Raw genomic sequence first — 14,818 nt, 5'->3', positions numbered from 1 at the left:
TGATTTAATTATTTTAATTTCTAAAGCTCGAATCGAAACAGCTGTCAGAGATTCTCTTTCTGTAATTAATAATTATTGATTTATCTCTATTTTCTTATTTTTCTTTGCGTAGGCCTCTGAGCAGGTATATATATATATATATTACATTGATCACAGCTGGTGGATTTCGAGGATGAGCTTGCAGCTGCCCCCATCAGCTAAGCTCCCTGCCAACTGAATTCGCATCATCATCGTTTAACGTCCGCTTTCCATGCTAGCATGGGTTGGACGATTTGACTGAGGACTGGCAAGCCGCAATTCGTGAACCGAATCTCCTAAGCATTAAACCACGTACCTTCACTTACGCTCCCTCGCTCGCATGGCCGAGTGGTTAATAAGTTTTCTTTGCACTCATGAGGTCCAGGGTTCAATACTGCTGTGTGACTATAGAATTAGTAGCTCCATTTTTTTCTGTAGCTACTATCCTTGTTGCGAATGTGAACAGATTGACAACTTGTTTCTCTGAGATTGGTCAGATTGATGTCGATGCCTCTGGTGAGAATCCGATTAGATTCAAAAATCGATAAACACTGTTCATCCTTTTCCCAATCTACAGAGGAAACAGTTAAAGTAACCCTGTTCATAAAAGTACCTTATAAGTTACATATACCATACGATCATACTTTGATACCGTGTGGATTGAGAGCCCCTTTGACAAGCCCCTTGATATTTAAAATCAAGCGTTAATATTTATGCAAATTAGTATCCCCAGTCTTCTGTGGCTGCAGGATTTGTTGAGTCTATAAATAGATTGGCTGCTTGTTTCTCTGAGATTGATCAAATGGATATGGACCCTCTGAGAACCCAATGATCTGAAAAGCGATTAACCCATTTTAACCCACTGTCCTTGTTTGAGGACAGTTGTATTTGGTTTATTTACTGCAGTAAAGGCTAACTGGACGCTTCCGTATGCTTGTTATCCCTATTTATATTATAAGAATTGGATGAGATATGACGGCTCGGCCATCTCTCCCCAGTTCTTATATTAATCATTAAAATCCAGAAATACAACAACACGAGGGATAACGGTAACAACAGATCTATAATTTATTCTAGGTTGGTGTAGAGCTGTTTCGTTCCTGAGTGAACAGACATGCCACTAGAATACCAAGGAAGCTTCGACCACATGTCGGTATCGAGTTGAGAGAACTGGAAGATACGTGTTGTCACGACCGCTGCTAGATAGAGAAGAGGACGAACGCTATTGCTCTCTCTCTCCACCTGTTGCATTGCGCATGCGTGCCCGAGTACTTCCGCTGACGGCAAGTTCTTTGCACATGCGCAATGGCACTTCCCAAGATGGCGGCCACACGCGCCACTACAATATAATTATCTTCAAAATTTCGATAGTGTTAACCTGGGTGGGTTAAAATGGGTTACGGTTGTTTATCACATTTTCAATCCATGAAGAAGCAGCTAAATTAGCCACGTCTGGTGATTTATGACACGTATCATTTTTCCATGTTGGCATGGGTCTGACAGTTCTACAGGAGCTGGTGACCCAGAGAACTGCACCAACCACTGCTGTCTGCTTTGGCATGGGTTCTACAGCTGGATGCTCTTCCTGGTACCAACCACTTTACAGAATGTACAGGGTGCTTTTCCCATGGCACTGACACTAGTGGGGTCTCCAAGTAACCTGCAAGAAAAATCCCCTCAACTGAGTGGGGGGGGAGTAGTATTGAGGGAGGGGATTTTGTGTCAGGCATTGATAGAGGGACAGAAGAGGCATCTTGCTTTTGGTGGGTACTTGGACACCTCAATTGGAGAAGACAGATGATGGTGGTGAAGATGGGGCAGGACATACCCTCAAGTTACAGAAGGGGGTGGACATAAGGGAAGTGGTATGGGTGGGTAAGTAAGTGGAAGTGTGAAGAGAGAAGGGGTGAAGATGAGGTCAATCGAGAACATCAGTTGGAAGTGAAGGTGGATCACGTAGATGTAGGCCAGGGGACAATATGTGGCAGCAGAAATGTTGTAAAGCGTGTGGGGTGGGGTGCATGTGTACACACACACGGGCGGACAAACAGACCCTGTACAGATAAATAGAAAATTATATAATATTGATGAAATCAGGATGTGTATATCGTTTCTCTATTCCCAGTGTATATATGTGTGTGTAATCAACTGAATGTGTATAATTAATGCTTTTATCTATTTTCTCTCCAGTCATTAGTGGTGGTCCGTTGGATACAACTAGCTACAAACTGGCAAGTTTCCACTTTCATTGGGGCTCCAATGATTTCCAGGGTTCTGAACACACAATAAACAGCCAAGCATACCCGGCAGAGGTAACCTCTTAAACGTGTCTTTATATATATATATATATATATATATATATAAACCAGTTTTTAAAATGTCCTTACTCTTCACCACAAAAGAAATCTATGTACAAATAGACTGAGTTGTATTAGCTAAACTTATACGTACATACATACGTGTGTGTGTGTGTGTAAAACAGACTCCTTTCAGTTTCTATCTACGGATTCCATTCATGCGGTTCTGATCGGACCCGACGCTGTAGTAGATGACACTTGCCGAAGATTCCACGCAGTGAAACTCGACCCAAATTCATGCATTTGGGAAACAAACAATGCTTGCACCTTTATACACATACACGCACACACACACATTAATGAAATGAGGAAACAAAATTCCCGTTAAAAAATACTTGTGCAATGAAGAGAAAAATATGCTCAATAATCAAAGTTAACCAAATTTGGTGAATAGTGAAGGAAAATAACTCCGAAATGTTCGGTATAAAAATTAAATATGCAGCATTGGTATATTAATGGAATCAGATGAAGGGGTTGAAAGGGTTGTAGTTATAAAAATTATAATATATATAATGAAAGAGTTTAAAATCCCGTCGAATATTCTATAAGCTTTCTGCGAGGAAAACAAACTTGGCTAACTGAATTGCCCTATGATAAATATAGAAGTTCACCTAATCCATACTTTAACAGCCGTCAACGGTCCGATTTATAAATTGGACAGATGACGGTAAAATTGGTATGGCGTTACTTGTACCTTTATATATATGTATTTGCATGTATATATATGTATATATATATATTTGTTCGTATGTATATATATATATATATATATATATATATATATATATATATATATATATATATATAATATTGTACTAACATGCAATAAAAACTTATGATAGCATGAAACTATAACATTATCACTAACTATTTAGTCATGATCAGCATAAGCGAAACCGGCCGAGTATGTTAATATTTTATTTCATAGATATATTTTTTTTTTCCAACAGAAGATTTGTGTGCATTTTCTCTCGAACCTTTTCACTCTCTCTCACTTTCTCTCACATATATATATATATATATACATATACATTAGAGAGAGAGAGAGAGAGGGGTTATGTGCCTTGGGCCATTTGAGTATGATGAACCGCCTATACGGCTATATAACAATTAACTTAAGTATTTTGCTCTAATACTTAGTAGTTCATATATCTGAGAAAGAAGCACACTCCTGACTCTGTCTCTGTGTGTCAGAATGAAGAAAATTGTAGTACATCATTACATTTATTATTCAGGTACGATAATTAGTGGGATCAATTAACAAGCTATGATATACAAATGAAAAATTATATAAATCATGCAAAATTAAACGAATATTCCACCAACATATCTCTTCTGACTGTAAAGGCAACACCGGTGTATGTAGCTGAAATTGGTTAAATATGAGAGAAAGGGGAGGGTTTAGCAGACCAGTGTAATAAATTAAGCAGCAAGTTGTCAGAGAAACACAAGTGGAGGAATTATGAAGACAGTGTTTTATTAGATTCGATTCATTTCGTCTGTTGTAAACAGCTAGGGAAACTAACACTGACAAGTTCAGGGAACTAAAACATTGAGTGTGTGTGTGTGTGTGTAAAATCACATTGGGGAAAGATACGAAAACTGAGGGACGAAATGGAAATTGTCAAAGAAGCGACAGTATTCTTTGAAGTGCCATTAATAGGAGAAAATATTTTTTTAAAAATCACGATAAAGCTAAAACTTGAAAAGACGAAAGCAAGGAACTAGAATAAAGCTATAAGACCGCCACTAGAATTCATCATCATTTAGCATCCATCAAGTAAAACTAAAATCGTAGCTGTGGCCAGTGTCCCCTGATTGGCTCCTGTTCACGTAAAATGTGGCACGCAAAATGCATCATACGAACATGGCTGATGACAGTGCCCCCTGATTAGCTCCTGTTCCGGTGGCACGTAAAAAGCACCATCTGAAAGTCGCCGATGCCAGTGCCCCCTGATTAGCTCCTGTTCCGGTGGCACGTAAAAAGCACCATCTGAAAGTCGCCGATGCCAGTGCCCCCTGTTGGCACCTGAACCGGTGGCACATGAAGCACCATCCGAATGTGGTCGATGCCAGTGCCCCCTGATTGGCTCCCTTCCGGTGACACGCAAAAAGCACCATCCAAACGTGGCCAATGCCAGTGCCCCCTGACTGGCTCCCATTCCGGTGGCACATAAAATGCACCCACTACACTCTCGGAGTGGTTGATGCTAGGAAGAGCATCCAGCTATAGAAACCTAGCCAGATCAAATTCAAATCTGGTGCAGCTGCTGGCTTTCCAGACCTCATTAAAACCATCCAACCCATACCAACATGGAAAACGGACGTTAAACGATGATGATCCCATGCTGGTATAGGCTGGATGCTTTGACAGAATCTGACAGGTCAATAAACTGTGCTGAACTGCTTCCTTGTCTGTTTTGTCATGGTTTCCATGACAACATACCCATCTTATATCAACCATTGTACTGGCTGCTTTTTTTTCATGCCACCCACACTAGTGAGGTCACCAAGCAGTTCACAAGATAAGCACATCCACTACCATGTCTTTGCCAAAGACTTTACCAGTCTGCGAAGTATTTCCACCTGAAATGTTAAATTAGGTTAAGAGATAAAAATGAAGGGTCACGAATCAAAATATTTACCAAAATATAGGGAGTGAAGTTAGTGTCTTCCTATAAGTCACAGCAACAGCAGTTAGAAATTAGCCCTTGTTTGCCCCGTTGTCATCCCCTAATATCAATGGTCACTTCTTCATATCATTCTTGATTATTAGATTATTTACTCTCTTTACTCTTTTACTTGTTTCAGTCATTTGACTGTGGCCATGCTGGAGCACCGCCTTTAGTCGAGCAAATCGATCCCAGGACTTATTCTTTGTAAGCCTAGTACTTATTCTATCGGTCTCTTTTGAGATATTCTGTGTTCCTTTCAATTACTTTAAATATAACAAAGAATTTAGTAACATAACTTAGTTATCATTCAGCTAGAGTTAGGTACATAAATTGTGACTAAGGTTTGGTGGAAGATTTTAATTGAGAACTTATGGAAACAAGACATTTGTACTACAGAGCCAGAGGAGGTTTCAGCCGGGTTAGTAATGAAAGGGTTAAACTGATATTGAACCCTCTAAGCTTTCTTTTAATTACAAGCACCTTCTTTTCCTTTGTTGTAGTTCCTTATACAACAGTGGCCTCAAACCTTGTTTCGGACACAATTATATAACGAAATAAGGTGTTCAACTTTGGTTTATAGCCTGACTGATTATATTTCGTTTTGTATTTTTAAAAATTTCGTCCTCAACCTTTAAATGCTTCTTTGAAATTTCAGTTACATTTGGTTCACTGGAACTACAACAAATACGCTACATTTCCAGACGCTGCAGCAGCCAATGATGGGTTGTCTGTCTTGGGCGTCATGCTAAAGGTATGCTTTTTGTTCTTCTAAATTAGCACTGATCCTGCAGATCCTGGATCAAAAACATTCCACAGCCATCACCCTCCTTCCTCCCTCCTAACTTTTCAGTTAGTCTATCTAGGACTACGTTATGAAATATGTTCGTCATTTATTAAGACAGTAAGATGTGATTCAAGGAGGATTTGGCTGCTAATCTTCGCAAGTCAAGTGACTACATTGAATAAAGGAATCTCTCTTGAAATAAAGACCAATCTGTGAACTGCCAAAATTCCATATTTTATAATACTTGGGGGTCTTAACAAGTAAGCCCAGTTGGTGCTAGGAGCCTGAACTAAATGGTGCACAGGTTTATGAAATATCAATGAAGGTGAGTGGTTAGGGTGTTGCACTCACAATCACAAGATCATGGTTTCAATTCACAAACCAGATGGAGTTTTGTGTTTTTTGAGTGAAACACTTCCTTTCCATATTGCTCCAGTCCATTCAGCTGTTGTGATCTCAGTTATTCACCATGGAAACTGGGCAATCTGCCTTATAAGTAATGTCTTGGGGTTCATCATGAAGATGAAGATTTTTTAACCCTAGGTCATTCCTGACTAGAAAACGCCTATCATCAAAACCTTTTGCTTCTAAGATGATATCTTTTTATATATATTTAGAACTACATTTTGCAGAATGTGTGGTTTGTTTATAAGATGGTGAAATAGTATCTGAGAAATTTGGTTGTTATTTCTAGCACATGAAGCAGCTATGTGGTGGCACTGTTGCTGGTTAATGAAATTACCCATAATTTGATGAGACTGATTCAATGAACTGAAACCTCTCCAGCACCATTTCTGACATTATACATTTATGAGAAACCACTTGAGGACAGGGTAATGTGTGGAATTATTGAAGAGAGGGACCAACAGTCCCTTCCTGTTTGATATGTTTTGTCTTTTGTCCTTTTTAGGGTCAATAAAGGTTTGTGTCAGTGAAGGAATTCAGCTGCAGGAGGGCACTTATACTTGAAAATCAAACTAATCCTGGATACAGCGATTTCTTTGATTGACCCCCAAGTGATAATCCCCGCCTTGGTATATTATGTGTATATGGTTTGGAAAGGACGTAACCTAGTGGGTAGGGGTATTAGCTTCATGACCATAATGTCATGGATCCAGTTACTTGACAGGGTAAGCATGTTGTGTCCTTAAGCAAGGCACTTCATTTCATTTTGCTCCAGTCTACTCAGCTGTAAAGAAGTACCAACCTAGTGTTGATGCAGCTCTCTTTCTCCCTCTCTATCCGTCCAGATGTCACCACCTGGATGTCCTGAGTCAAGGGTGAGTTGTCCAACAGGGTGTCTGTCTGCTCACAACCAAACAGGCCCCTAAAGCAATTCCAAGCTGCCTGGTCACACACTCTTTTGTTGAAAGGGACAGCTTTGATTCTGTTGTTTTGTTTTGATCCATTTCATTCCATTTCTGTGTAGCCCCAACCCCCGAAATACTAACATCCCTACCCCAATGCACCCTTTTTGTAACCTGCCCATCCAATGTTCCCTCATTGGTCACCTTTTATAACACGTCCAGAGAATTTGCTGTAAACATTTGTGCCTGAAGAAATTTCACTGCAAGGTAAACAGAACATAGTGATGAAGAATATCAGCAAGAATATGGTTAAGATGGAAGAACCTGAAGGAATAGTTCTGTTAAAGACTTATACAGTAAAGTCTCACATATCTGATACTGGGAACTGAAATCTTTGATTAATTGAGATTATCCACGCAACTGACAAAAATGTCTGTTTTTACAGTATTTAAAATCTAAAATCAACATACAATTGAGGTAATTGCAATTATCTTAATTGAAATCTAATTAGGAATACTGATGTGGTCAGGAGAAGAAAACATTATCATTTAATACAGTTGTATATTTAAGAGATGAGGAATTATGTACATTTAAGAGATGAAGAATTATGTACATTATTTACATTTGACGGATATTTGTCAAACAAGATGACAAATATCCGTCAAATGTAAATAATGTATATTGTCATTTAATTATATATTTTCCTGCACAGTGAACTTTCCTACAGTGAAATTTGCTACAGCAAATTTTCCAATGGCAGAAACGTTTATGGTGAAAATTCCTATCACCCTTTTATAAGATTATTAAACAATAAATTACGTTTGTTATTCCTGTTGTAATTTTTGGTTTTCCTCTCTTCAATTCTTCATTATTCCACAAAAGGTTGGAGAACCAAATGCTGCCCTGCAACAAGTATGTGATGCCATGAAGAAGGTGACATCTGCTGGTTCAAACTTTGTAATGACTTCAGACTTTGATTTACCTGGTCTAGTTCCTGGTAAGTTCCTCTATTTATTGCATTTCTTTGTGGCCATCCCTGTTGTGAAAAGCATGTGGAACCTTCTAGTATGAATAACAGAGGTGTCCCCCGGGAGCTGCAGTTGAGAAATGCAGACCTTGAAGCATACAAGAACAGTTGGATAGTAAGGGAAGTGAAATAAGCCCACATTGCTATGCTGCAACCCTTACAGTAAACCCATTATGTCTGTGTGCAATGTGACCCTTAATTCGATGCTGGTTGGTAGCTGTATCAGGTGGACAGCTGTCATTCAATTGTATAATCAACTTATTTACTTGTTCACTAATTAATCTGTAATTGACTGAGTATTCCACAAATACATGCACCCTTTAGCATTCAAATTACTCTGTCAAATGTTGTTGGTGGCACTCCGTCGCTTACGACGTCGAGGGTTCCAGTTGACAGCCTGCTCGTGAAATTAATGTGCAAGTGGCTGAGCACTCCACAGACACGTGTACCCTTAATGTAGTTCTCGGGGATATTCAGCGTGACACAGTGTGACAAGGCTGACCTTTTGAATTACAGGCACAACAGAAACAGGAAGTAAGAACGAGAGAAAGTTGTGGTGAAAGAGTACAGCAGGGTTCATCACCATCCCCTGCCGGAGCCTCATGGAGCTTTAGGTGTTTTCGCTCAATAAACACTCACAACGCCCGGTCTGGGAATCGAAACCGCGATCCTATGACCACGAGTCCACTGCCCTAATCACTGGGCCATTGCGCCTCCACTCTGTCAAATGTAAAGCTTATTTAATCAGATTACTTTGAATTAATCATGCATTATATCCTAGTATTGAGGTTTCAATGATGTGATTGTTTATTTTTATAATGAGATTGTAGGGTGGGTGTGGTAGGCTGGATCAACCCACTTTAAACATACAACAAGTAGAATATTTTGGGCAGGACATGGCCTGTTTTAATGCTAAAGGGTTAAGCATAACAGAATCTGACAGAATCAATGCGACAGAGTTTTATAGCATGTATTGAGTTCTTTCTTTCATGCCACTAACACTCATGAAGTCCCCAAGTAGCTTGCAAAACTATGAAATCAGATAGATGGTCTTTATGTTGGGAGATGAAAGTTGAGGAATGAGAAAACGTGTTGGGGAAGTGCAGATTCCAGTTGTAGATGAGCCACTTTCTATAAATGTAGATCCCACGCCCAATCACTTATATAGTCCTCTGCTAGCTAAGCACGTGTAAACCTGTTACTAAAATATCTCCGCCATGACAACAGATAGCTTGCTACATCATATTGCAGTTATGTGTATTCTTTTAGTTCCTTTCTAGCAAATCCACTCCCAAGGCTTTGGTCAGCCTGAGGCTATAGTAGAAGACACTTGCCCAAGGTACCATACAGTGGGACTGAACCTGGAGCCATGTGTTTGGGAAGCAAAGTTCTTACCACACAGCCACACCTGTACCTTTTAAACTAGCTTCAGTTAAAGAGAACTTCACATAGGACAGTGGTTATCGGGAAAGAGATCAGTACCAGTTTGTTGGAGTTTTGTGCTTCATGAACATACATCATGTTGGGGATGTCATGTGGCACATTGTGCCCTAGTTCAGGTTATGCAATTACAAGAAGAGAGTAGAGTACACACTGTACAAACTTACTTCCTCTACTAAAAGCAAACACTTTCTCCTGATTGTTCAGTAAGGATGTCTTACTTTATTTTAATTGTTATCAAATTTTGGTGAGAGGAAATCCAGGTGAGTGGAACAAGTAAAGGATGTTGTTACTGGAAGTTTCTCACTGAAATTCTGCAAAGAAATAATATAGTTCTTTATTTACATTATTTACATTTGACGGATATTTGTCCTCATCTTGTTTGTTGTTAACACAACGTTTCGGCTGATATACCCTCCAGCCTTCATCAAGTGTCTTGGGGAAATTTCGAACCTGGGTTCTCATTCCTAAGGTATTTTTCAATGTTATTATTATTCAGGTCACTGCCTGGAATTGAACTCGGAATCTTGGGGTTAGTAGCCCGCACTCTTAACTACTACGCCATATGCCCACAGGCATATGGCAGTGACCTGAATAATAATAATAATAATAATAATAATAATAATAATATCGAAAAATACCTTAGGAATGAGAACCCAGGTTCAAAATTTCCCCAAGACACCTGATGAAGGCTGGAGGGTATATCAGCCAAAACGTGTTAACAACAAACAAGGTGAGGACAAATATCCATCAAATGTAAATAATGTACATAATTCCTCATCTCTTAAATATAGAACAACATAGTACTTGTACATTCTTCCCAGTAGAAGAACCCATCATACCAGTGTGTGTGTGTGTGCACGGAGATGCTTGTTTGTCCATTATTCTACTTTCCCATATTAGCAAGGATTAGATGAATACATTATTGAAGCATGGTCTTACAAATGAATGTTCTTCCTGTCACTAACCATTACCTATTTTTCTAGGAAGGGATCTCTTATTTCATGTGTCTTTTGAAGGCACAAAGAAAAGTGACAACAATGTCACTCAAAGCTCACTTTCGTAAAGTGCAAATGTAGACACCCATACATAAATGCTACACACACACATCCGTTGATTACCCAAAAGTGATAAATTACAAGACTCAATACCCATGAAGAACCTTCTTTAATGCATCATAACTGAAAGGTTTCAATTTCCAGTAACTCTGAGTTGCTCGTTCCAATCAGTGAATATTCCAAAGGAAACCTGGTTTACTTTACCAGTTGATAACTAGATATGAACAGCTTTTCAGTCACACACACACACTCCAGGCCCCTTTCAGTTTCTATTTACCGTATTCACTCACAAGGCTTTGGTCAACCCAGGGCTACAACAGATGCCCACCCCCACCAGCTAATATTTGGATTCCAGTTTCTGTTTCTTTCTGTGACTTTTATTGAAATTATTTTTTCTAAATACTTTATTGCTGACCAAAATAATAAAAATTCATGTTTATTCTTCAGGTGACGTCAACAAGTTTTATACTTACCCTGGTTCCTTGACCACCCCTCCATGTCATGAAAGTGTCACTTGGATTGTCTGTCAGGAAACAATTGGCTGTTCTAAAGAACAGGTAAAGAAAAAATTATTTATTCTAATTATTCCTTAATGTGATTGGAAGGTCGAATACTGAATCCCTGTTTTTATAGAATTTTGTGGAAGAGAAAATAGAGTAACCAGGGAAATTTGGTGCCATGAATGTTTTGTTTAAAGAGAGAAGACATTGGTAGAGATCTAGAGAAAGTTCCAGAGGATGTTCCATTTTGGAGTAGAAGGATTGAGTTCAGGGGTGTGAGGTTGCAGCTGCTCCAAGAAGAATGTCTTTGGATCCCCAAGGAACTTTTTTTTTAAGGCCCAGTGCTTTGTTCTGCTTCAATTGCATCCAATGAGACAAATTTTCTTTTGAATGGAATCCCTGTTTCTCAGCTAAAATATCCAAATGATTGAGTCCCTAAGTATGGCAGTTGTATCTGTTAATGCTATGAAGAATTGTGCTGACCAAATATACAATGAAGACCACAATGGCATTAAATATTCTAATAGTTTGTCCCATTCGTCAGTTCTGTTGTAGATTTGGTATGAAGAGAACTGTCACAGGCTGAAGTATTGTTAAGCTTTGTTAACGACCCACAATTAATAATAATTAAACAGTTATAAAGCAATTAAGGTAAACAGTAAAGAAATATATTAAGTGGAACATTAATTAAACACATTAATGGAAAGATGGAAGACTTCTTCAAATTCTTGAAAGATTTATCAACATTTTAAAAATCATGCTGGGGCACCACCTTCAAAGGTTTGGTCGAACAAATCAACCTCGAGACTTATTTCTTAAGCCTGGTAGTTATTTTGTCAGTTTCTTTTACCATGCTGCTAAGTTATGGGGCTGTAAACAAACACTAGTTCTCAAGTGATAGTGGTGGATAAATATATACATGCATGCATGCACACACACACACATGAGAGGCTTGCAGGAGGACTGAACTTGGAACCATGGGGCTGGGAAACATTTCTTTCTTTTTCCTGTCAAGTCTTCATCCAGAATTATTTTATAGAACATGATTGGTGTGTGTTATAATAATTGTATGCTTTTGTATAACAAGAGTGTTCTGTTTGAATCGCTCTGCGTGTGTGTGTAGACACATATTTGTGCATCTGTTAACATTATTGTTCATGTATATGTCAGTTCAACAAGTGTTCTTTGTATTTGGTGTGTGTATAAATTCCCTGCTGCTGCTGTGTAAACCATTACCATTTAATCTTTGGTTTCTCAAAGATATTCCATTGACTGCTGCAACAATGTCTCATTCTTTACACGTTTATTTCTCATTACTCTTTCTTTATTTTTCACTAATTCCTTATTAATAGTTCTAAAAGTAAACCTCCACCAACTCCAATTACACTAATTGACAAACCAGAATTTTGTCGTTAACGAAATTTAACCCTTCCATATCCACAGAATATTTGGGCCAGACGTGGCTGGTTTAAACACTAAAGGGTTAAATGAGAGTTGGCAGGAGCTTCTCAAAGTGATATGCTTCAGCACCACTCATTCTGATTAAGATTGTCATCTGATATTCTTGTAATGTACACACATTCTAAACAGACATGTTTTTTAACACAAGAGTAGAGAAATGTGTGTGTGTGTGTAATATTGAGCTACGTTTCAACTGGACTTCATATGGACTGCAAAGAATATGTACTTGAGCTGGGCTAAAAGATGTGTTTAGTTTATAACTAAGGTCACGAGGTGACTACGGTCAAACATTCCCTCACAGTAGATTGAAACTGTGATAAGTAATCTCACATGTCAAACTTCTACCTACAACTAAATTCCTTTTATTCTGGCCTCGTATTATTATGTGTAGGTGCATTAAGGGAGCTATACTTAAAAATGTTTGAGAGGCAGCAGATTAGAGTATCAGAGCAAATAATTGCAGTGTTTAGTCATGTACCTTTATGTTCTGAGTTCAAATCCTGCCGGGATTAGGTTTGATTTCATCATTCCAGGGTTGATCCAAGTAAAGTACCAATCTAGTACAGGGACTGATTCTCGTATTTCATTGAAGATGTTAGAATTGTTATAAAAGAACATAAATCTATTTCTAAATTTGCCATAATGTTATTAAAATAATTTTTAACAGACATGAATTAACTGACTGATATAGCATTTTCTTCGTTTTTCTTTCAGCTTTCTATTCTAAGATCTCTCAAGAACAATGATAATAATCATCTGGTAGATAACTTCCGACCCGTGATGCCACTTGGAGACAGGACAATATGTTGTTCTGATTAAATTTCTTTGCAAAAATCATTCAAGAATTCATCATGAATGACTTAATAACCAAGCTTAGATAATTTTTTTTTTAATTTGTTCACTAAATGTCAGTTTTATATGCAAATTGGAAAACACATGTACTACACACATATATATATATATATATATATATATATATATATAGTGAGCTTCCTCTAGCATTTTGACAGACCGGTCACTGGTCAATCTTATATACACAAGTACTATAATCTTTTTTGGATCTCGAAAAATTTTTTGAAGAACCTTCTGATTCTTTTAATGTGCTAGTTTCCTGGTATTAAATTGATTTTAATTAATATCGAATTTTTACCATATTATGTTAATTATATATATATATATATATATATATGCTAGCATGGAAAGCGGACGTTAAACGATGATGATGATGATATATGTGTGTGTATATGTGTGTATTACATTACATCTTTCTAGAATAGTGTCGGTCACATTTTTATTTACTTTTTGATGAATCCTTCTTTGATGGTCGCAAACCCGTGACCTCTGAGACAGCAGTAGATATGCATCAGGTCACTGGAAAGAATAAAGAACTGTAAGCAACCATATGCCAGTAGGTGCTGTTAAGTCATTGGCTGAAGTTGTGACATAAGTTCAAATCCTGGTTGAACCATTTCTCATCAGCCACAAAGAATTTCTCATCTGACCACAAAGAATTGGTCAGAAAGATGACCAAGAGGGAATCTGGCCAAAATGTTTGGCCTGGAATAGGAAAGTTTGTTTTTGTGGTGGCCTAACATAGTATTACTTGTTAGATATCTTGGCTTCAGGCAAACATCAGAACCATAGTGCAAGTGACTGTATCAAGATGCAATGATATTTATACATATATAGACATATCTATATAAATATACACATATAACAGAAACAGATGTACACTCAGCTACCACCATGAATATATACACACATACACGCATAGATATATATATATATATATGTATACATATGTATATATATATAGGCATGTATCCACGCACATCCAAATATTAGAGATCCTTATGCTCTGCACAATTAACCCAATTGCACTCATTATCCATCAACTAATCAACAACCTAATTATTGCTTATTAATAGATTGATTTCACACCTGATGATGTGGAGTGGTTATTTTTTGGTATTATGTAATCCATTAGCAAACAACAGCTATTCTTATGGAAATGTCTGTCATTCAATTGGAAAGTTGACTTCATTATTATATATCAATATAAATAGATATACACACATTTTATATGCATGTATATACATAACTATATATGAATATGTACATGTGTGTCTTTCTCTGTATGCATGTATGTGTGTGTGTATATATATATATATATATATATATATATATATAT

At 37.7% G+C, this 14,818-nt stretch overlaps 1 protein-coding gene across 2 annotated transcripts in view; it reads left to right on the top strand.

Moving 5' to 3' along the window:
• Window positions 1-13,464, top strand: part of LOC106879616 (carbonic anhydrase 2) — an 81,572-nt gene extending 68,108 nt beyond the window's left edge. For both annotated transcript variants that reach the window (XM_052968610.1, XM_052968609.1), the window contains exons 4-8: window positions 2,209-2,330; window positions 5,706-5,801; window positions 8,024-8,138; window positions 11,114-11,223; window positions 13,342-13,464. In XM_052968610.1, coding sequence (XP_052824570.1) covers window positions 2,209-2,330; window positions 5,706-5,801; window positions 8,024-8,138; window positions 11,114-11,223; window positions 13,342-13,446 — 548 coding nt within the window. In that variant the 3' untranslated portion in view covers window positions 13,447-13,464. The remainder of the gene's footprint in view (window positions 1-2,208; window positions 2,331-5,705; window positions 5,802-8,023; window positions 8,139-11,113; window positions 11,224-13,341) is intronic.
• Window positions 13,465-14,818: the final 1,354 nt, after the last annotated feature.

Source organism: Octopus bimaculoides, chromosome 6 (genome assembly GCF_001194135.2).
Source record: "Octopus bimaculoides isolate UCB-OBI-ISO-001 chromosome 6, ASM119413v2, whole genome shotgun sequence".
Lineage (NCBI taxonomy): Eukaryota > Metazoa > Mollusca > Cephalopoda > Octopoda > Octopodidae > Octopus > Octopus bimaculoides.
The sequence above is the reverse complement of the archived record's forward strand: the minus strand, read 5'-3'. Positions and strand labels throughout refer to the sequence as shown.